Source organism: Bombus vosnesenskii, unplaced genomic scaffold (assembly GCF_011952255.1).
Source record: "Bombus vosnesenskii isolate JDL3184/JDL3185 unplaced genomic scaffold, Bvos_JDL3184-5_v1.1 scf7180000013308, whole genome shotgun sequence".
Taxonomy (NCBI): Eukaryota; Metazoa; Arthropoda; class Insecta; order Hymenoptera; family Apidae; genus Bombus; species Bombus vosnesenskii.
In genome coordinates this window covers 795,766-818,708 of record NW_022882957.1, presented here as the reverse complement: position 1 = coordinate 818,708, position 22,943 = coordinate 795,766, and the positions used below count along the sequence as shown (strand labels likewise).

General features: G+C 37.8%; 2 protein-coding genes across 12 annotated transcripts in view; one reads left to right on the top strand and one right to left on the bottom strand.

Moving 5' to 3' along the window:
* The window catches only part of LOC117234692 (Down syndrome cell adhesion molecule-like protein Dscam2), a 163,631-nt gene extending 149,211 nt beyond the window's left edge, over positions 1–14,420 (bottom strand). For 2 of the 7 annotated variants that reach the window (XM_033496161.1, XM_033496164.1), the window contains exon 1: positions 14,042–14,420. In XM_033496161.1, the coding sequence (XP_033352052.1) occupies positions 14,042–14,171 (130 nt within the window). In that variant the 5' untranslated portion in view covers positions 14,172–14,420. The remainder of the gene's footprint in view (positions 1–14,041) is intronic. The other 5 variants (XM_033496166.1, XM_033496163.1, XM_033496160.1 and 2 more) reach the window with 5 other exon arrangements.
* Positions 14,421–21,630: 7,210 nt separating this feature from the next.
* Positions 21,631–22,943, top strand: part of LOC117234727 (zeta-sarcoglycan) — a 218,461-nt gene continuing 217,148 nt past the window's right edge. For 3 of the 5 annotated variants that reach the window (XM_033496217.1, XM_033496214.1, XM_033496211.1), the window contains exons 1-2: positions 21,631–21,768; positions 21,958–22,065. The gene's annotated coding sequence lies outside the window, so the exon portion shown is untranslated. Of the gene's footprint in view, positions 21,769–21,957; positions 22,066–22,943 lie in introns of those variants that run through there. The other 2 variants (XM_033496212.1, XM_033496213.1) reach the window with 2 other exon arrangements.

Sequence of the window (22,943 nt, the reverse complement as noted above, 5' to 3'; positions counted from 1 at the left end):
GTGGCCGGCTTCCGAACACGTGGAGAAAGCAATGTTGGATATAGACAAATCATCGATCGAATCGTGGGCGTTACACGAAGCGGCGAAGCTAAGAGGCGAAACTAATCAACATTACTTTTTATCAATTTCTTAAGTCTACTGCATAAGTACGCGATTAATATTCAATTTTCAAGAAACACTGTTTTACTTTCATAAATTCAATAATGGAAGATTCTATAATATACTTTAACATCATTTTTCCATACTTTTCAATTTGTGGAATGAATCAATATAACTTCCGAACGGCTCAAACGTCTACGGCACTATGTCTTTCGAAAACAAGCGTCCCGGGTGGTTGGCTTCGCAATAGGCGGAGAAAAAAATGTTAATTATGGACAAATCGTAGATCGAATTGTTATAGATGGAAATTGGATACCAGTGCACCGATCCACCGTTCAACGTGCTTCATCGCGATGACCAGAGTCTGAACAGTGCGAATCCTTCGCGTTTAATTCGAGCCGGTGCTAGCAGAAGTTTCAAAGAAAAACGACGTATCTGACCATGAAGAAGGATGTGGCCGGCCGTCCGTTCTACATCGACTTCGGTGAATGGACCCGGAAAGGTGGAAGGGCGGCTAGTTTGCCTGAATGGATGACTCCTGAACGGGTGAGAAGGAAGCGTGCGTCGGTGGTACTCATTATTAGTCGTGAGCTTGTACTGTTTCCATCATCTCCCTCGGCCCGGTTGCTGAATAAACACTTTGATTTATGTGCCATGTTACCCTTTCCTCGATAAGGATAAGCCGGCCTTCGAAGGAGTAACAGAGAGAAGAGAAAGAGGATTAGAGGAAGTTTCATAGCTGTACTTAACGCATACAATCCGGCAACTCTTCCACTACCTCTGTCGATTCTCCTGTAAATTTTCCTATTCTACCGCCCTTCCTTCGCTAACATCTTCTTCTCAACCACCACTCTGTTTTCGTCCCGTGTGTATCTTGATTCGTCTCTTTGTCTTCGTCTATCCATGTTTATCCCATTCTTCAGCCTCTACCGCTCTCTCGACCAGACTCACCACTGTAAGCTATATGCACGAAGCTACACCAATAACCACACGCTATGTATACTTTGAATACTATACAGATACACACAGTGGATTTCTCTTCCCCTCGACACTATCTAGATCTATCCATCCTCGTTCAGCGATGGTATATCGTGGCTCGTGTACGTGGTTATTACACGGTTCCGTTGCAACGCCATGGCTGTGCATCCAGACAACGGATATCCAACGTGCGCCCACCAGAAAACGCTAGGAGCCTGCGAGCGACACCGGTTCTCGGCTTTTAACGAGGTACGCGGATCGCGGGGGGATCGAGGAAGTGGAGGCGTTTCATTGGTTGTTGTTCTCTGGCCAGGAGGAAGATAGAAGAGGGGACAAAGGGAGAGAAAAAGGGGAGGAGGAACGAGAAAAATTTATTCGACCGCAAGCGAAACATTCCGATACGTTTCCGAGACGATCGAGGCAGCACCGCTAGCTGTCGTTGAATTTTAATGCACCAACCGCGAAACGAGCAACCACCAACGATATTTTCTCTCTCTCCCACTGCCATAGATTTTGACAACGCTGCTGTAATGACGAGATTGCCCCCGGAGCTCGTACAAGTTTCACCAGGTTGCCGTATTTTCTGCAGCCCGCCTGGCTTTTGTTTAATGAACAAATTACAGGATTATGCGCCGACAAAAAAGCCTCGCGCCCGCGTAGAAAAAAGTACGATTCGTCGTTATGTACGCCCGCCTGTTCCGCCCGGCGCTTGGAAAATTGCCGTGTATTTCCGGTTACGCCTACGAATTAAGACCTACGCGCGTAACAGCGCCGACGAGGCGTTATTATTTCGTGAGAACTATCTCGAAGGCCTGATGTGAACTACCGAGCCGACTCTTAGGCGCTAAGACACCGGTGGTTCACAACGCGTGATATTTCGAATGATTAACACCAACCTAACTGTTCCGTTTCTTGGCGAGAATCGCGAGCTTTTCCCTTATCGACCACGGAAACAGAGACCTATAAACTATACTCTCTGGCCGTAAGCGACCTGCACGAGATAAACGAGCTAAAAGGAATAGCCACGTAAATGTAGCACCAAAAAATTATCGATTACGAATAGAAATAAAATGAAGGACAACGGAACATATGCCAATTGAAACTATCTGTTCATAGTATGCGGATATCTGCTTATTTTTGATAAAACGTAGATGATTTAGTTACAAAATTGCAGACGGATCAAATCGTAGTGATTTTAGGTATATGTAAGTATAATGATATATTATAGCTCGACTAAATTGTTTTTTGAAAGTCAATAGGCGAAAGTCAAAACTCACGTCTCCGATTGTCAAACGTTATAGAACTACTTTGTTATCTGAGAAATTCTTTGTGTCCTCAGATTCCTTAAGCCCTAATTATGAGATAGATTGAAAAGGATCTTAATAAAACTTCATAATGATTCAACTATTTTAGTAGAAAGTATACTCGATATTTACACTAACGCTCACATGCATCTGGGTACTCTGAACTATTTATAGTAACGATATGCGAATTTTATCAAAGTATGAAAATTAGTAATGAATTTGTAATTAGAAGCAACATTTATTACTTATTATTTTATAAAGTAGGCTGATAGGAAGGCATCTGGTATTAACACAACTTCCAGTAGTATACATATACAGTAGATAACGAAATATATTATTAACATGTTTTTCAATACGTAATGTCAATTCTGTTATATAAAAAGACAGCAAATACGATAAAATTCATTTTAGTAAAATTCACACATTATTACAAGTTGACCATTGTTCAGATACTTATAAACGATAACGTGTCTAGATATATATGTTTGGCATAAATTTTTTCACAGAATGGGGAGTAAATGTGACAATTTCTGACTAACACGCAACCCGGCTTCATTCAATTCCTTGATTTATAGTAGCTCGTAAAACACGATTACCGTGTGGTTTCGTCGTACCAGGATACAGAGCGCATACTGACGACGAGCATTCCAGCTGAGGCTGTTTCTGTCTGGCGGAAAACAGAAGTCCATAAATGGCACTTGCTGACGCCGTATAACAACTTTCGCAACACCAACAACAGAAAAGCAACTGGACGTTGCATGTCAGCTTGTTTACACTCGACCTGTATCGCACGCAATCGTCGATCAGCGTAGCAGAAATCCTCGTGCATAAAAATCTCGTTGTAAATACATTTCGTTCGGAAAGAATATGACTTTTACTCGGTTTCGTTGGCTCCGTGAATATAAAATAAACGCATCCAGCTGCGCCCCTTGTGTGGCCGTTCACGCTATGGAAAATATCGAATTCTTATATTTCGACCTTTTCATCGATTCAAGCGTGGCGGCGAGTTATTTCTTCGCCACTTTATTTCCACCTCCCGATGCTTCGCTGCTTTTTTTTCACGTAGCCAGGGTAGTTCTGCCTACGGTCCGCCGATATTGAATTTTCATCACGCCGGATTACCTTTCCTTTTTGTTATCGGCTATCCCATATTGATTAATGTATCCATCTGTTTCTTCGTGCTCGCGTTTCCTTTTTATTGTTTCCTGCCGCACCTTCTATATTCCAGGTCGGTTATCGGCCCGCTTTTTATTTTCCCTCCGCATCCGCCTTCTATCGCACTTTTCCATTTTGCCTATACGGAATACGCCGGATACGGGACCGATAATGAATATTCAAATTTTAGACGAGACTCGTGGCCGATGGGTGGCGGCGCGTCGTACGGTACAAAAATTTAAGAGTGACGGACCTTCCGATACGCGATGTCGGGAGCTCGATTGCCTTAAAATATCTGACCAACGTTTAATTTCTAATCGAACCACGTATTGCACCGATCATAACAAGGCAGGATTATTCGAACTACCTTACCTTCGATAGCTTCAAATTCAATCTGAAATTCTATACAGGATAATCGAACCTGTATGTTATGAGACGTATCGATTAGTATTTAATGCGATAACGAAATAATGAGACAATATCGCGAGCTTTAGGTCCAGCCAGAAAATATGTTAGGAACTGTCAAATTATTCGTATAACTCTATGATAGGATTAGATATTTGTGTCAGCACGGAGGTATTATGTAATAATGAATAAAATAAAAAACAAAATAACTTAAATAACTTTATATAACTATATATAACAAAATAACTTTAAATAACAGGTATAATAATTACAACTGGGAAAATTAACGTTAAAATACAATGATCATTAAGATTTAATTCTGTCTTTTTAATGAATAGAAGTTCTAACTTCCTAGAAAACTATAGTTATCGGCCTAGTCAATGTACACTATATCTAATTCACTGTTTATCACGCTACTAATAACAAGTTAAATACATAGTCCATTTTCGAATGCAGATCGCTTAAAAATTGTTCATAACCGAATGTGGTAAATTAAAAGGCAAACTCCATACTTTGTCTCAAATAACCCTGCTTTACCCTATCGTGAAATTACTTTTCTAATTCGGTAGTTGGCCGAGAAACGTAGCTTTATGCGAATTTGAATCGGACTTATAACGATCGAAAAGCATTAGCAATGGAATACTAGAGAGAAAGTATTAAGCTGTATTAAACACAAATGTCAGCAGAGAGTTTGAAGTTACGGTAACTCGATAAAAGGTGAGACACGTATGATTAAACGTCGACTCATTTGCGCGACCTACTCGGCCATACGTTACTCGTCCAACATTCCGTTAATGACCGAGTTCAACGTCCCATCCTTAATGCTCGCTTTAACATTAATATGCGTAATACTCGACGATCAAACCCGTAAAGCAAAGTAGTCGAGGTCATTATTAGTCTGACGGCCGGCCGACTCGAGTCGACTTTATCTACTGCGTGACTGTACGTCTGACATAAGTACAGCTTATCTACTTCTCGTTTCCAACAACTTTTCCAGGAGCTTCCATTCTCCTGTGATTGATAGTATTTTCACGATGTCGCTACACTTCATCCTGCTTGATCCGTTAAGTGCTACCACAGCAATTTCGTAACGTTACAAATTTCATGTCACATACAATACCAATGAAAGTACATAACAGTATAACTACCGACGAGCAAAGTAAAAAGCTTGTAGCATGGAAATTGAAATGCAAGTTATATGCAAGAATAAATATACGTATAATGCAAAGAGAAAAATACGAATGTTGATATATATCGTATAAAAATATCATTCAAATTTCCAAGAATGTATCATTGAAAAGTGAAAAATTTCTATGAAAAATTGACTGATCATATTGACTACGTTAATAGCGCAGTGTTGAAAGAGGAAGGGAAAAAATAATGAAAGAAGAGAGAGAAAGAGAGAGAGAGAATGTAGTATTCAATGGTAAGGCTATTCATGAAGACCATGTTCCATAAAAAGCAGTATTCGATTAATTGCAGAATTCCCTTGTATGAATCGAAAAATATATGCTATGGAATTATACGATAGACCTGTCATACCTTTATAACGCAAAAATATAAATAAAATATACTATTGTCAGTTGGTTCAGGAACCAATTTTATCTTCGTAGAAAACGAACAACCAGCTTCAAATGAGAATTTTTGCGACTTTACCTGCTAAAATATCTTTTAGTGAATGCTAAAATCTTTTCGCCGAAAACTGTTGAAAATTTGACGAACAAATTCTACAATTTGGCGTTTCATTCTGTATAAGTATCAGATAATAAAATTAGTAATAAAGTCGATTTTTACGCTCTTTTTCAGATAAATTCATTCCTACTCTTATAAAAATTTCAGACGATAAAAATATTCAATACTGAGAATGTAGCTGTGGGGGCATTAAAATAATATTTTAGTACCAAAATTAAAAATTCAGCGATGGAATTATATAGGCAAATTAGTTAATAAAGATTTCAGTTGAATAATCGATTTCTCTATGCTCAAACAATAAGTACCCAATATTTCTGGTGAGAGGTACTTCCTTATCCCATGCTTCCGAGAATTTTATTTTCAATCTGCATTCCTTAGTAGGACAGTCACGATATAAAATGTCCCACCAAAATATTTGGTTAGATGCCATAGAAAACTTTTATGTATATATTGTATGTTATATAAAATATTTTTTAATTCCATATCCATTGCTATCGGTACTCTGCCCGATCGATTTTTTACTTTTTCGAAAATTTGTTAAAACGTCAAAAATTCAACACAATAAAGTTAAATTAGAAACGAAACAACAACGAAAAGCAGAGATAAAAAATAATCTGCGAATCGTAAAGACACCATGACACGGATAAATTCGCGAATCACTATAGCGAAACGCGCACGTTCCGTTTATAATTCGTGTCAGCGGTCCGGAATGAAAGATTCCTTCGAAAAAGCGGCTAACCGTGCACCAGGAGCGGGATTTGATTAGATGGCTGTTTAATTTGCATGCTGGTTTCCGATGCGCGAACTTTCGTCGCGGTAAAATTCGACAAAAAGGCTGGTGCAGCGCTTCACTACCGATTTTCTTCCTCCAATTCTGGCCGAGCTAAATCGGTTTTATTAAACGGATTGTCGGTTGGTGCGCGCAACGTTGGTGGTCGAATAAATTTCATCGATTTGCGGCGAGTTAACCTTGCTTACTCACCGGCATTGATAAAACGATCGTCCCAACAGGGCACGATCGTCGTATCACGAAAAACACGCGCTGTAATGTATCGTTAAATTCATGCATAGAAAACACGCACGCGCGATCTTGGTCGGGCAATTTGACACGCTACGTCGACTATACTCGCCACAACATATAGATAACGTTCGATACATTGTTGCATCCTCCGTTGTGTTCCCTCGTTGTTTGCCGCGTTTCATCGTTTTAATTAAAATTAAACTAATTGCTTTCCTATCGAAACGATATGTGGAAAAACGGGAGAGAAAAGTGGACGGGCCAATACGTGGGCAGCAATGTATATAAACGGCAATGAAATGTATCGGTTATAATTGCGTCATTTCGATATTGTTTGCTCGATGGTTCGAATAACAATCGTTTCACCGTAGATATACATTGTCCAAACATTTGATATGTTTCATGAAATCACATCGAAATACTCGTGAACTTATAAAAACATCGTTTTATACGCGCGTTACGCTAAATATTTCCGGTGTACGAATGTTTCGTAGCGGAACGAGTTTTTTATTTGTTCTTCTTTAGTCGATAATCGTATCCGATTTTTCCCCCATGGGTAACGAAAAGTTGTTCCGTAAGACATAGCATGGCGTTCACCGTACAAATATTTCCGGGTCCCAGATTCAGATCGTTGGATAGAAACGACCAGGTTCCTGTTGAATTAGATATCTAATGTATTCAGCTCGCGTTAGACAGGAAATTAAAGTTCACGAGTGACGGGTCGCGTGAACGACTTCCGTGAAATCAACGATTCTCGTTGTTCCACCGCAACGTTTCATCAATTAACTTCTATCGTTGCCGATAACGCATACCCTCCAATGATCGTAATCCGTGGAAACGTATTTCACACAGCGAATTACTCGTCACAATCTTTGTTTGCCTCTCTTTTCACCTTTCTTCAGAAAACGAAAGAAGAATGAAATATATATATGCATTTGTTCGATTTAAGACGAAAAATATAGGACACAAAGGAAAAGATTGCAGATGCATCGCGAAGATGGCAAAAGATTTCAATTTGTTAAGCAACGTAAAATAAGATAAGTTCCGTTGCATCTTTCGTCGATGGATTAAAAGGACCAAGAATTTATCCATCGCGTCGTGGAATACACCGAACTATCGACTTTCAAAGGCATTCGCACGACTTTATAATTCCTCGTACATCCAAGAGTTAATCCTTTAATCCAATAACGATGAAAGCGACGTTCGGTGTTCGAACGCACTTGAATTGAAATCGGAAAAGGCGCCTCGAGATCCTTCGAAGCTGAGAACGATAAGGAGAGCTTCTCAAAGGAATCTGAGAGAAATGGAGCGGTTGCTCCATTTCAGCAGCCGTTCAAAGAAGAATATAAATGCTAAGTGTCCACTCTCTTTCTTCCATCTTCTCTCTCTCTCTCTCTCTCTCTCGCACTGTGTCTGATATTCTTTCTCGTTTCGAACGTACAAGCGTCTCGACACGTCAAAATGACAATCGATACTTTTCCAGGATGAGACACGGATCTCTTTGTCGGGTCTGTCTCGATTGACTCCTTGGTCATGACTGAAAATTGTGGTGAATCTTAGATAATTTACAAAATTCTTTAACGCGTTTTTTCCAGATTTTTTAATATTTTGCACACAATGTTGAAATGGTTCGCCTACTTCGATATAACATGTTATATAATGCAGTTCTTATTAGAAATAATTTGTGACCAGCTACATACTGAGTGTTATAATTTATCGCACTCAACCTAGATAATTTTGCTTTCCTTTTCTGCTTTGTACGATTATATTTAGAATAAAACGCAATAAATAACAGTTTAACATGCCGAACTAAAAATGATGTATACATTATATATAAGACAAGATTTTAAGAATTTAAATCTAATCACGTATCTCAACCTTTAAAAGTACCATCCCCTTAATTTCGTAATTAATTAAGTTATAACTTTACTCTCTGTCGTGATACATTTTCATGACTTGAAAAAATATAATGAATCTTTTATAATAATAAATACAGGACACCTATTCCATGAAAAGTGGTAGTGTAATAAAAGAATAAAATTATTTGAGTGCTTCGTAATGGATTTAATATTTTACGTTATTATTGTGATAATAAAAATATTAAAAGCTCTATGAATATGATTGTTTAATTTAATTCTGGCATTGTCAGTCATTGATCGTCCCCATGACGCTACTGGGGATCAAATCCACTGTTGATTATCACTAATCCTCACTACATTCAATCTACTAACCACTATACATTTTTTATTTAGTTTGACATTAAACGTTCTGAAGTTATTATATTATAGTATATAGTATATAATATTATCGCAATGTTATATCTAAGCAGCGTGACGAATAACTCGTATCGTATTTGTTTCACTTCATTAATTGTACCAAAATGAAGTATTACCGATGACAAAATTAAAATGATTTCCTTGGATATAAGCTTCTAAGGGTTAATAAAGCAAAATGTTCCGAGCAAAAACCTTACGTGTTCTTTTGCGTGATCTATGGGCCTGTTTCATGCGAAATTGTTTCTCAAAATCAACGCCTGCTCCTGTAAACGATTAATCCTCTCAAAAGACAATTATTCCTCCACGCTTGACATAGCGACGCCTTCTCCATTAGTGACATTAGGCGGCTCCCATAGTCGATCCGTTTCAGAATTACCCATCCGCCACGTTGCTGTTAACTTCTCTCTCTCTAATCGCCTTTGACGGTAAATCGCTTGCACGATGTCAGGGTCAGAGGGTCGATAAAATTCCAGGGAAATCGACGATCCTAGCCGGTTAATCACAGGATACCGCACTGCTTAAGTTCCGTTTCGAACAAATTAGCATACTGGCACGTTTCACCCGAAATTTCATAGCCGCGATAATAAAGCCGGCCAAGTTGCCACGCGATGCGATTAATTCAAGCCCTTCCGATTCGATTTTAACATCGTGGAAACCTCCGAGGAGGAAATTGACCTGGCAATTTTCACCGCGTTAACTTTCCGTTCAGGCTTCGAAAATTGATCGATTCGCCGCCGATGCAACGGCAAATCGTGCAAACTGATATGATCCATTGGTATTTTAATAAGCACCGATGAAATTCCGAATGATGAAAATCTACTCGCGAAATCGTCGAGAACGATCGCGATGAACACCGGGAAAATTGGAACGAACATCGCGGTGTATCGATTCGGACGAATTTAACTTTCGTTTCGACGTAAACGTAGTTGGCGATCCGTGAAACGGCAAACAGTAACGTCGGAAAACTTAAAAGTTTTCCGTGTATAGGATAAAAGATAAGTTTTTAGAATATCTTAACTATGTGGCATTGTATCTATATATACATGTACAATTTTGTTAACGGTATACCGCGTACCCTAACCACTAAACGAAACGCAAATAAAATGTTTATGTATGTAATAATTGAAAAATATGATTTTATTAAGATAATCTCCACATCGAATACGTTCAGGCTAACTAATTGCTGAATAGTCGTATTATTAGTCTTTCCATGACAGAAAATTATTAGCATGTAATAGCCTAAGATAAAGATATCAGGGTGATGCATATGAAATATCTCTCTCTTCAAATAAAGCTGCTATCACACATGTATATAAGGGTTGCTTTAAAACGCCATATATTTAATCAAGGTAATTTTCTATGAAGTAATCCAGTAAACACAGAATACAGTATTCCATCACAGTACTTCAGGACTAAGCAAACGTCACCACTAAAAATGAATCATATGTTTTCCATAGTTCCTTACTATCATCTATCACTTGCAAAATAGCTATAATAAGCTTTGAAAAAAGTTACCGGAAGCGTCGTTTAATTTATTATCTAATAGATTGCACCGAATTCCGAACATCTTATAAAAACAACAAAATCAGGCATCTACTAGATCGTTGAATTATTTCAAACGGCGTGCAAACAAATCGTTCGTTTAACGTCCTGACGGTGAAAAAAAGAGGACCCACTCGTACGCGGTATCTGCTTCCGTATCCGCAAACGTTTCGCTGACCCCGATTCGGTAATGCAAATAACAAGATAAATTACAGAGTAGGCAAGCTCGTTTCCATGTTAAAACACGAAACACGGCTCGGTCGAACCGAAGACACGGGTTTGATATCGACGTCGGTCGATCGCGTTTACCCTTGCCCCGATCTTCCTCGTTTCGGCTTATTCAGTAGCGATCCTCTCGAGTCATAGTCGTGACCCGGTTCTTGCTATTCAAAAGTTAGGTCCGGAAGTTAGGTAACCTTACATTCGGGGGTCGACCGTCTGCTGGACAGATTAATTTCGACGATGCAGTCGCGTAATACGCGTACGTGCCTCGCCTGACTTTCAAGCTCAGATTGGTAAGGACCGACAACCTAAATCGAAAACTAAATCGAATAACTAAAAGTCACTCAAGCTCTACTTTCAGTAATTGTGGTCAGTCGATATGAAGTTTGATAAATTTGATGGTATTAGTAAATTTCGGCAATCATGCACAATTGAATTAATGTATGAATTGTATTGAATTAATGCGAGTACTAATAAACTTTAAATCGATAGAAATACTCCTGATTGTTAGCCGAATCCGTGATACTTATAACAAATAATATAGTATATAATAACGAAACACAATACCGCCACATCAATCGGTAATTTACATGTATAATCTGGAAATACCATAGAAAGATAAGTATTGCTTTTAATTAGTAAATCATTAAATACTTTAATAAAATTCATACATTATTACTACAAATTGATTAAAGTGGTCAAATATTGATGGGCAGATATACAAACGCGTATCTTTCGAACGCACGTATCGTCGAAGATCAAATTTCATATTTTAGGTTTACCACATTTTCTTATATCATCAAATTTAACTTCGTTCAGTCATTAATGCCATTTGACTATTTTCCAACTATTATATTTCCATTGTGATTATATCGGTCTTATTTCGCTGTATACGTTTTACGTATTAATTTGCTACCGATACTGGTATAGGGTTTAGAATCGTATCTCATTTCGACCGGTCGATTTCGACACCGCTTGGACAGACGGTCCACAAACGCCATCGATCAAACGTCCTCCTGCGATCCTATCGCCCCTGGCAGAAGGGAAATGGATTTCATTGGCAGGAGATCGCCGATGTTCCTGTCTCTATTCACAGTCTATCTACGGCCGACTATTATGATAATTAACTTGCAGTTTTGGACGACTGAAATGTACCTAATCGACGTTGACGAACCACGAAATATCTTTGATTCTTAGGACTCGAATTTCCTACAACTCGACTTTAGAATGTTTATATTCTAGCTTAGCAAAGGTACACTTGCACAACATACGGATATACGGTGGAAATCGATGTAATATCTATAACGTGGATTCGTATAAATTGCATGTTATAGCGTTTCCGTGGTATTATAACGTGATGTAAACAGATAGATTGAACGTAGTTTTCCCTGTTAGGAAGCGAGTACAATACTCACCTCTTGTTTATGTATACATTTGTTATGTATACATACAGAGAAAGTAATAATAAAGTAAGTCATAAAAGATGCGATCTTATTTCTTATACATGAATTGGTCAATTTTGTCCAACAACTTATCAGTTAATAATATTACTAAAAAACAATTTTTCATTCAATTCTCATTTAAAGACGATTACTACAAATTGCACAGAAATACTTTACAACTTGTAGTACCGCATGAAGCAAATGTTTTCATTTGTGGACAACCTGAGACATCTACTAAAACAATCAGAGGTTTGAAAACAAAAACCGAACGCAAACGAAAACAAAGTCGATCAACAGTAACTGGAGTAGCTTGTAGACGATTGGTAGCAGAATTTCATTACCCATTGGTTATTAAACTTGCATAACGAAGCACATAGCGTCCTTCGTGCAAGTGATCTGCGGGGGTGAACGTCCGTGCCGTAAGTTGCAACCTGGCCCTCCATAAATCCGGCAACGATTCCAGCCGACGCGACGGAAGCAGTTTAAATTTTAGAGAAGCACGCGATAAACTACGTCAGTACGAGGGATCGTGCGTTTCGACGCGTGTAACACGCCGAAAGCAAATATTACGACCACTTTATCGACCACATTTTTCTACAGATCGTACCTTTGGACAACCTAACGAGTTTATCGCTGTTTAAAATAATTATTCTTCCAACCTATTCAACGTATGACCCAACTAGAATTTTCTATAATCATAGCCCTCGCAAATTATTTGTAGCAAGAATGAAACATCATATGTAAAGATATGAGATTTGTAAATAAAGAAATAACTATGTCCAAGAAACTAGAAATTCGAATGACGAATGACGAATTAACTCGTTTTCTCTAGCTAACAGGTTAGTAAGTGACATGGTTAACTAGGTATTGTAGAATGAAAAATTTTGGTTATTTATTACGAGTGAGTGAGTTTTAAATGCTACAGATGCATGGAAGAACCGAATGCTTGAAATTGCACGTTTTTATCGTGCCTCGGCGGTTGATCAATTAAATAATCCATGAAATTGGTATGTGTCACTACACTGGAAGTCAAGGAACCGTATCGGATCAAATCTGAAAATGTTCGACATAATTATTCTCGTTGTTTACGATAATCGTATCCGTTGTTCAAACAACACGGTATCAACGAGTCGTAAAAATGGCAGCTGCCGGTCTAGCTTCGAATTCCTCCGAGGTTGTTCCTATAAAGTTACCGAGATTCGTTGAAACTCGAGTCACGGATTCACCGGCCAAGTTCGTTAGCTTTTTCCTCATCGTTTTGCTTGCCCGGAAACGAAGGTAGATTCGTTTGCCTGCTACGGGAAGTCTTATAAAAACTTTCCCCTTTCTTTAGATTCGTATTTAACCCGGCAATTCGATAACGTTCGAAATAGAGACGAGAGAACCGAACTTAAACCATTCGAACGTGGCACAGGCCGGTGCCAAGTTTCAAACGAAATCATCTTCTTGCAAACCGAATCAAGTCAGGGCAAAAAGAAAGGCGCTCGCAAACAACCCATCAATCAGAGTGAGTTTCCCGATGAAGCCGATCAAATTCCCGTGAAAAAGGATTCGACGATTGGAGCATCTCTAAGGAGCCATCTCGTCCTGCAATTGTGCTAATTCAGAGAGAATTTGGCGTAGTCAGCGAATCGAAATGAAGGTGTCGGCTACGACTATTTAGTCGATCGTTCTTATTCGTCACGTTACTGCTTTCACAGCAAGATCTATCTCTCTTACGACACCCTCAAAAATGAAAAACGATGTGCTCCGACAAACAGTCGAAACTATACGATAAATAGTATCCTACATTTGTACTCTATGCGACGTAGTTTCCTCTCGACCGATATTTTACACCCAACATTCGTTGAAGGAACAAACTTCAAATTAACCACGCCACGCGTGAAAAAGTAAAAAAGAATGACTCACCGTTCATCAGGACGACGACGACGATCCAAACAAATAAAACGATCGATGCCACGTGGCGTACAGAATCGACGAACAGATAGCGGCCCATCCTGATACAGCGTCGATTCTCTTCCTCGCGTGTCCCGGTCATCTGGCCTCGAAGAAGGGGTAGGTGCTTGCGGATGGAATGTGTACCACCGTTCACTCTGTCCCCACGCAGAGGCGGGCTCTTCCTCTTGTTGTCGCTTCTCTAAATGCCTCCTTTCGATGTTCAACCCTTACCCATTCAACAAAGAACGCACAACTCTGTGTGCCTCACACGAAATCCAGTCTCTCGAGCACTCGCCGCGCCGGGCGCCAGTGAGAGACTGTTCGACTTTCGTGGCGCGCGACAGGTTCCCGCGGTGATTCGTGGTTCGTGCGCAGCCGGTTGTCCTCGACCACCCTCGGCTTTGCTCGACTCACACTCAGACATCTCGCGTTCTCACCGTTTCCGTCGAGGTGGCCACAGCTACCGACTCAGTTAGTCTATGCACATATACACCAGTGAAGGCCTAATTGTAAGTGCTCGCAAGTATACGTGAGCGCTGGGGTTACGAGAAGCTCCGACCGCAGCTCAGGCTGCGCACCAGGGAACCACCACCTCTGCCAGCTCTCCTGCTTCGTTCCATAACGTGATCCAGGTACAACTCCTCCCTCGTCGCGCCCTTGTCCACCGAACATCGTCCGTCTATCCAGCATGGACCAACGAGTCCACGTTCCGTAGAATTTCCACTGCGTACACCAACGGTATGGCCATCGCTACCCAATCCACTCCCGACACCAACCAGCATCGAGCAGAGACCTCAAAGAGCGAAGGGTCTACCAGAGCGGAGCAGTCGGTCGTAACCTTACGCCAGCGTCATGGGCGCAAATTAAATAGAGTGCGGCTTATGCCGCCGATTAGCCACCCTACCTAGTATGGGACTCCAGGCCTGCCGTTGCATTCAGGTTCTCGCTGGTACGCTTATCGAGGAAGCGTTTGCATTCTGAAAACGAGTTACACGTGTCATGTGTGGTTGCTGTAATGATCATCGTTATTCGATGTCGCGTTCACGCGTCGATATAAAATTAAGTAGAATAATAATATCGCAAATGGAGGTTAAAGGGGATTAGATATCGTGCAGCAACAAGTAATGAAAAAACATCAAGGGTGAAATTGAGAAGTAGTAATGCTCGAATAACAACAGAACGATAAGTGATATTACATTCGTGTTTCTTTTTAAAATTGTAAACTTTCTAACGAAGAAGAAATGCCATGCAATATCACGTAAAACATTCAGCTAATTAATGGTAATGTATATATGTGTGGATGCGCTTGATACGATGATACACAAGCGTATTAAATCGAGATGAGAATGTGATATTACGGCGCAAATCATTTTCCAAGATTTCAGAATCGGCTTTTTAAATGTCAGAGGCAAAGATAAGCTCGATTATCGACAACAAGTGACCTCGCCTAGCGTCAAAGAGCGACGAGGATCGTTGTCCCACGCGCCGTTGGCGCAGCTATAGGCGTAAATTAAATAACGATCGTACGTGTGATCGGCTGCTTCGGTCACCAACCTGCGGTCTTGCGTTCTTTCACAATGTCATATGCATCGAAAGCGTTTGGTACCAGCCTTTTAAAAAAATCACAGAATCTATCGTGCGTAAGCGAAATGACGGGCGTAAGCGAAAACGAGAACGTGTTTTGCCTTGTTGGTTAAACGCTCAAAGTAACGAATAAAACGTTATAAGCGATTTAACGTATTTCATGATTATAAACGGTATGTGCAACGAGCGATACTCGTAACAATATAAAAAGCAAATTTGATGAAGTGAATAACGCAATCAATAGAAAACAATTTCATGATGACTGCTGCCTTTAAACAATCAGTTACGATACAGTACGGAAAAGTACATTGTTTTTTTTTTCTCTTTATTAAAAATGTATAAAATCTGTAAAATCAATTGAAATTCATCATAGAATGGAAGCATACTATCAAATTGATAAGTCTAAAAAGGGGAGGAAAAATACTATTGTTCGTGGAAGCGAAATTTTTGTAGAAATCACAAAAATGTGTACCTTCCAAACGGGAAAATATCTCTTCCTGAAAATAATCTTTAATAGAAAACATCCTGGTAAAATCGGTGCATGATGGTTGATGTGACTTAACACTGCAGTACGATTAAAGAGCCATGGCATACACGACAGATTAACCCCTCTTTCCGACGTTCCGCTTCCGTAAATCCTTTGGCGTTTGCGGCTTCTGAGCTACGTGATTAAGTTACCACTACTTGACTTTTGATGTTGCCCCACAAACTTTCGTCTTATCAGTCCATCACAATTGAGACTCGCCGGAGGGCGGAAATAAGTGAAAAATCAGAAAGCTTATTCTTATTTACGCGAACGTGCACCAAAGCAACAAGCACTCGACGTACAGAGGGTATGGATAATATGCATCTAAATAGATCATGGAAACTTTTAATCGAGTTATTTAAGCAAGCCCGAATGGGGTAGGCAAAGAAGCGACTATAAAAGACTTTTCATCTCTCGGTTCCCTCTCCTCTCTGATTCACGAGATATCTACCAGTTTTTAGAACACCTTTTCACAAGAAAGAAGAAACGAGCATCTCGCAAACAATTTCAGAAGCTATCGTTTGATTCGCAAAACAACAGCAGCCGCTATTATACGAATAGATTGGCAAGCGGTTTTTATTGGAAACTGATACGTCGAGCAGCTTTTTGTCGAAACGAAATCCATTGGTGCAGGCTTGAAGCACGGCCAGCCATGCAAATTGTTTGGAACTGTAAGTGCAACAAGAACACACATATCCAGGATCATTTGCGGCTAGCCCTCGTACCACGATCACCTTGTTTCCCCTATTATTTGTTGCGAGCGATCAGGAAGGAACGACGCGCGTAACCGCCAACGTCTCTCGACTCAGAGGAGGTACGGCAAGCCTTGAGGGCCAACGTTTAGCTATAAATTAATGTCAAAGAACGCTAGTGATTAATCGATCCATTTGGTGATATATCGTTTACGCTTTGCTCGCGATTCCTCCAGATTAAAACAGTGAAGAATGGATAAATAAGGCACGATCATATCCCTATGATCTATATCCTATATGAATGGAACGAGTGATAAATCACATATTTTTTGAGATTTTTACAATCAAATGTTTAATAGGTAATTGTTAGGTTTAATAAATAAAAAATTAATAATACCTTTGCGAATGATGGATGTTTGGAAAGACAGGACGCCTATTTTGAAGATTAGTGGTCTTGGAATTTTTCTTAACTGCTTTTGCCTCATTTGTAGGTTAATCTTTTTTGCAATGATCTCTGTGTTGAATAACATGCTAGAAAAAGATATAATTTAACACAATTTAATCATCGCTTGGTAATCGATACAGACCACTTAAAATATATTGTGTATATATACAGACATAGATATATCCCGATTAACGTTGTCAGAATTCCTTAAAAGATATATTAATTTTTGTTCCGACAATGACTCAGACATGGCAGTAATGTTCATAAAACAATGAAATCTATTTATGTATTTAATTCAAATATTTGAAAATCACGGTCGCTAAGATCGTAGTAAGGTCATTCATTGGTAGGTAACATAGAAGGATATCATTTTCTATGAGTCCTCCTCCTATGGGACTCCTATGAGTCATTCATAGGAGTCATTGGTAGATAACATAGGAGGATATCAACGGTACATTAAGATCAATTGATCATTCGAAGATCATTAAAAATATATTTGTTACATGTGACATTAATCACGTCGACATATTAAATACATTGCATTATGAAACGAAGTACATTGTTTTGCAAATCCCACTGATCTTGGTATGTGAAAATCACATTGGACTTTATGAAATACGTTGGAAAATTCTATCTGAAGTCACGACCGTCCGATATTCCCAGTTTGAATCGAACCGATATACGCCGAGGATATATACCATCGACTCGTAACGAAAGCAATTTGCTGAATAGATATGTATGTACATGCGTGTTTTGAATGGCGAAAGAGCCGAGTGTCTTGTATATTGTGAGATACACTTATGTCCGCCAACAGCAATCAAAGTGCTAATCGAGCTTTTGAATCAATTCAAAGGATTCAGTTTCGTAGCGGGCGGAAGTTAAAGCGAACTTCCACTCTCATCGAAAGGGTTATTCCAGGAACAAGCAATACACATGCGAAATTCTACAGGACGATTATATCAGAATTGCTGCGATGCAAAATAAAGAGCCAATGTTTTTGTCAATAGGCATCTTTTTATCAGACACCAGGACTAATTTACGCTATTGCTTAAAAATATCCCAATATGTTCATCTTTGACAAGATGTATTATACTTTAATTACAGAACTATGGACAAATCAAACTACAATGATTTCATTCTTCTTTAGAATCATTAGACTGAGGATGTTTATGTAAATTTATATTTTTATACATGTACTTGTCTTTTTACTAAATATTATAACGAGTACTATATTTTGCATATTTTATATACTTTTCGCATATAATGTGTATCATATGCATTTTTGCATCTTCAAATTTCCATAAATGCATATAAATTTGTAGTCTACTATAATCGCAGAATAATATTGGCAATCACCATAGCTACATATAATAGTATATTATAACCCGATTAAATTGGTTTTTAATAGCCAATATACAATAATAAAATTGGTCTCTGTAACTATCAAACCTTATAGAGTTACAATTTTGTTACTTGACAAATAATTTAGTTTTCTCCATTTTTCATTACAAGATATAATTAATTATGAAGAGTATTTTATATTGATAGAGAGGCTTCTTTTGTTAAGTGATTTTTAAATAGCAGATGTATGTAATAGTATACATAGGAAATAATAGAATGTACTATTACCATGGGTATTAAAAGATAGTTTAATGGGTAATTTAGTTTTATAGCCTAGTGATCCCATGAAAAGGTAGTAAGTGTTACTTTTAATTACCAATTCATCATTAATTTGAAAACTGGTAAAGTTCACATATTGCTATTATAAATGAGTCAATGCATTGGGATATTTATAAACAGCAGCATTAATAATATATACAACATTTTTCAATTATTTTTACTCGCTAGTATCACACTGACAGAGTATAAATGTAGATAAATGTCTATAACTTTTTCAATCCTCAGCATTTCGCAAGTAGTGAAACGTTTTGCTTCAGTGCACGACACCGATGCATGTAACGCTGAAAAAGACGGAAATGGGAGAGAACGTAAATTCGAGGAAACGCTATTTCTTGAGAAAGCAGAGGGCTTTCGTGAAGTGAGGTTTCGTATAACTGAAAATATAAGAAGAATAGATGTCACTGTGCACTGGTTCTCGAATTTCCCAAAATTATTGACATTTACGTGGTTTTCCACTTTCGATATTTTCTAATATATCTTTTAGATCCTTATTTTATATTTATTTTACATCGTCATATTATGATTACACGAGATTAGGATTGACAGAACTAGAATTTTCTAGAGCGAAATCATTCATTACAAAATCTCAGATGTTATTTTATCGAATCCACCATGACAGTTACTTTTAAATTGTAACGGCAGATTTGTGTTTGTACAACACCAAAAGTTTAGGTTAAGTCTTGTAATAATTATGTAATTGTTCAGAAGTAGCTAATATGCTGTGGTTTTTAAATTTTTAAGTAATGGCTATACATTATACATTAAAATCTCTACTCATTAATCTCTATTAGTATACCGGACATGTCAATCTCTGAATAATATATACATACAATATAATACATACTATATACTTCCGGCGAAAGTAAAGAAAGCTATGTTCTTCTTGAAGAGTTTCTTTCATCTATTCTGAAATGAATAATATGCAATCTGTACATATTTAACTGGATACCGACAGAATAGTAAAATAAGTTTAATAGTACACTCGCAATATGCGCAATCTCTAACACTTGAATGCAACTGAATGAAAATACGAGCTTTAAAATAATTCGAGGCGCACTCTGTTGCGTGAATATCATACTATTTATTATCTAAGCAGTTTTAGAGTGTGATCTGCTACCTATAAGAAGGATATCTATAATCACGACGATATTATCACCAGTGAGATACGTCTATGATACAATCATAGACGAGGTTCTGTACCTCGTCCGTGACAATACATGCTTTATATTGTATAAGACTTCGTTGGTGATAAGACTTTATTCTGAAGTACCGATCGTGCAAAATGGCAGAGTTTGCCATCTATGATCTAGAACAGTGACAACTACATCAATGATAGCGTACCATTGATTATTGAATTCTGATAGTTGAGAATTTATTGCCATTGACAAAATTGATTATAGTTAATGTTATCTATGATTCCATCAATAAGCATACATTTCATATCCTTGATCATTTCTTTCTTATCTTCTTTCTTTCCTTTTCCTTTTATTTTCTTTCATATTTTAATACTTCCCTAAAAAGTTGTTCGTCCATATGTGTATACAAGCCTTTTATTAGGCAAAAACCAAAACGTCAAAAATTCCTTATACCTATTTGATCTGAAAATGCCATAATTCGTTAATTAAGGTAACATTTGCAGTGTGCAATATTTTAATTTCTCCCGCCGGTTTTAATTGAAAAGAAACTGCATCGCCTCAACCAATCAGGAATCAGTAAGACGAGCATTTGGCGGGACGAAGCAAATAATGTCGGAAAGCATGGCGTTTGCATGTATCAACACGTTTGAAGTGCGTAATCTTCATTGCGTAAATAGTAATTCTTCACGTTTTATAAACCATTACCAGGTTTGTTTAAGTAATACACATTTATTTAATAGTTTGTCAAACAGTGTTATGTCGAAATTAAATAGTTTTCCAAACTTGTTTCGTCCGTTGATCTCCTACTTAATTGTCAGAACCACCAATAGCTTGCATTATATACCTTGACAGAGACTAGAGACAAAATTTGAGTTTATATATTGCTGTATTTTATTAACATAATTGGTGATTTCTTCTGTAGAGATTATTGATTGATTATGAAGATCACTTTATTTATGTTGATCTCGCTTTCCTTCCATGATTTTTTCGCTTTTCTCTTTCCGCTTTTCTCTCATCTCTTTACTCATTTCGACTGCTTTGTCGTTTCTTTTCCTCTTCGCCTTTCTTGACATTTCTCCTTCCTGCTTCTTCCCTGTTATTATAATATATATAATCACAATCTTCCTGTTTCCATCTATTAATCAGTCTTATTTAATCAAATTAAATTATGGCACGTATATTACATTTCTACAAGAACCGATGTATTCACGTTTCAAATCCGTAAACAGTGTTCATTCAAATTATATTAGCTCAGTCCTGTTTACTTTCTACATTTACGTTCGCACATCAGTCTAAAATATTATTTCTTTGTTTGGAACATGATACGCTTACTAATGAAAACATACCCTTTCCTGGAATTTGACGATTCTTGACGCAGGCTTGATTTACCGATAAATACCTCCTCCTCCTCCTCCTCCTCCCCACCCCCCTCCCCGCTAAACACTCCGCACCGACCGAAATTCGTTTGGTAAACCGCGGCGCGGGGAGTTATTCCAATGTCGACAGTCGGAGCGATTAGACGTACATATTTCGTGTCACTCCGTGATAGGTATTCACCTTCCTATTACGTAGGATTTTCGTAGTGATTCTTTGACCGCCCAAACCCAGGTTATTGTTAATTTCGTTCAACTAACGTATGTTTTTACTCAATAATTTATTACAATCTATTAATTGATTATATTTTTTCTTTGATTGTCACATTTGCTGGTAGCTCGTATTATAAGCTTCCAAGACGTAACCTGATCTTGATCATTGTTCCTTATTTATATAATTTGTTCTTCTCATATATATATATTTTAGTGTTTCGGTCTTTTTTTGTACAGATTATTGTTTGTTTACGAGGAAAACTGAATTATTAGAGGGATGCCACGATATCCAAAAGGACGCCATGACGATTGACAATGAATTTGAAACCATTTAATGGAAGTTTGGTAACATTTAATTTATTCTAATAAAAACAAACGTATTTGTACGTTTGTTTTCTTCTTTTCTGCATAATTGGTAATATTTATTTAATATTCTACCGGGATGCATTTTCAATAAGTAATACGTAATATTAACATAACGAATACGTAATGTATCAAAATTTTAAATAATTTCACGATTTATTAAAAATACTAAGATGAAATTAGACAGAGAAATTAGAATCAGAGAAATCACGTCTTTTCATTTCGAATATGTTAAATTACTTGTGTATTTCAAACAAGTTTGTACACGTTCTGCGCATCGCGTTTTTTTTCATATTGCGCAGCTTTGTTTAACGTATAGAAAGGCCAGTATGTATATCTAAAACTGTAATGGCGGACATTCAGTTCAGCAAGCAATTTTTACAAATGACGCATATTGTACAATAGTCATAGTAGATATTTGACAGTAATAGGAAATACTGTATAATGTATAATAATATTTAAAAAAATATATATATATCTTATATTCTTAATAATTAGTTCCTAGTTTTAAAAAAACAGTATTTTCATAAACAAACAGTCGATATAAAAAGAACAAAAATATGAAAAGCAGTATTTTTTTCTTTCCTTACGCCTTATCCTCTAATAAAATTTGTCTTTCAGAGAATTATTGTGATCGCGCGCAATGCGATCGATAGAGTCAGTGTTTGCTGCGTAATAATACTTTCTGTATTTTATAGAGCATAATAGCTTTTTATAATTATAAATTCAATTACAATAGTTGTACGCGAAATTAGAGTCAGTGTGTTCGCCGATTGTTACTTAAACGGACGCGTTAATAGCCTTTTTCTTGTTTCGTTTTTTGTCTTTTTTTTCTAAACATTCGCTTTTGGTAGTAGAGT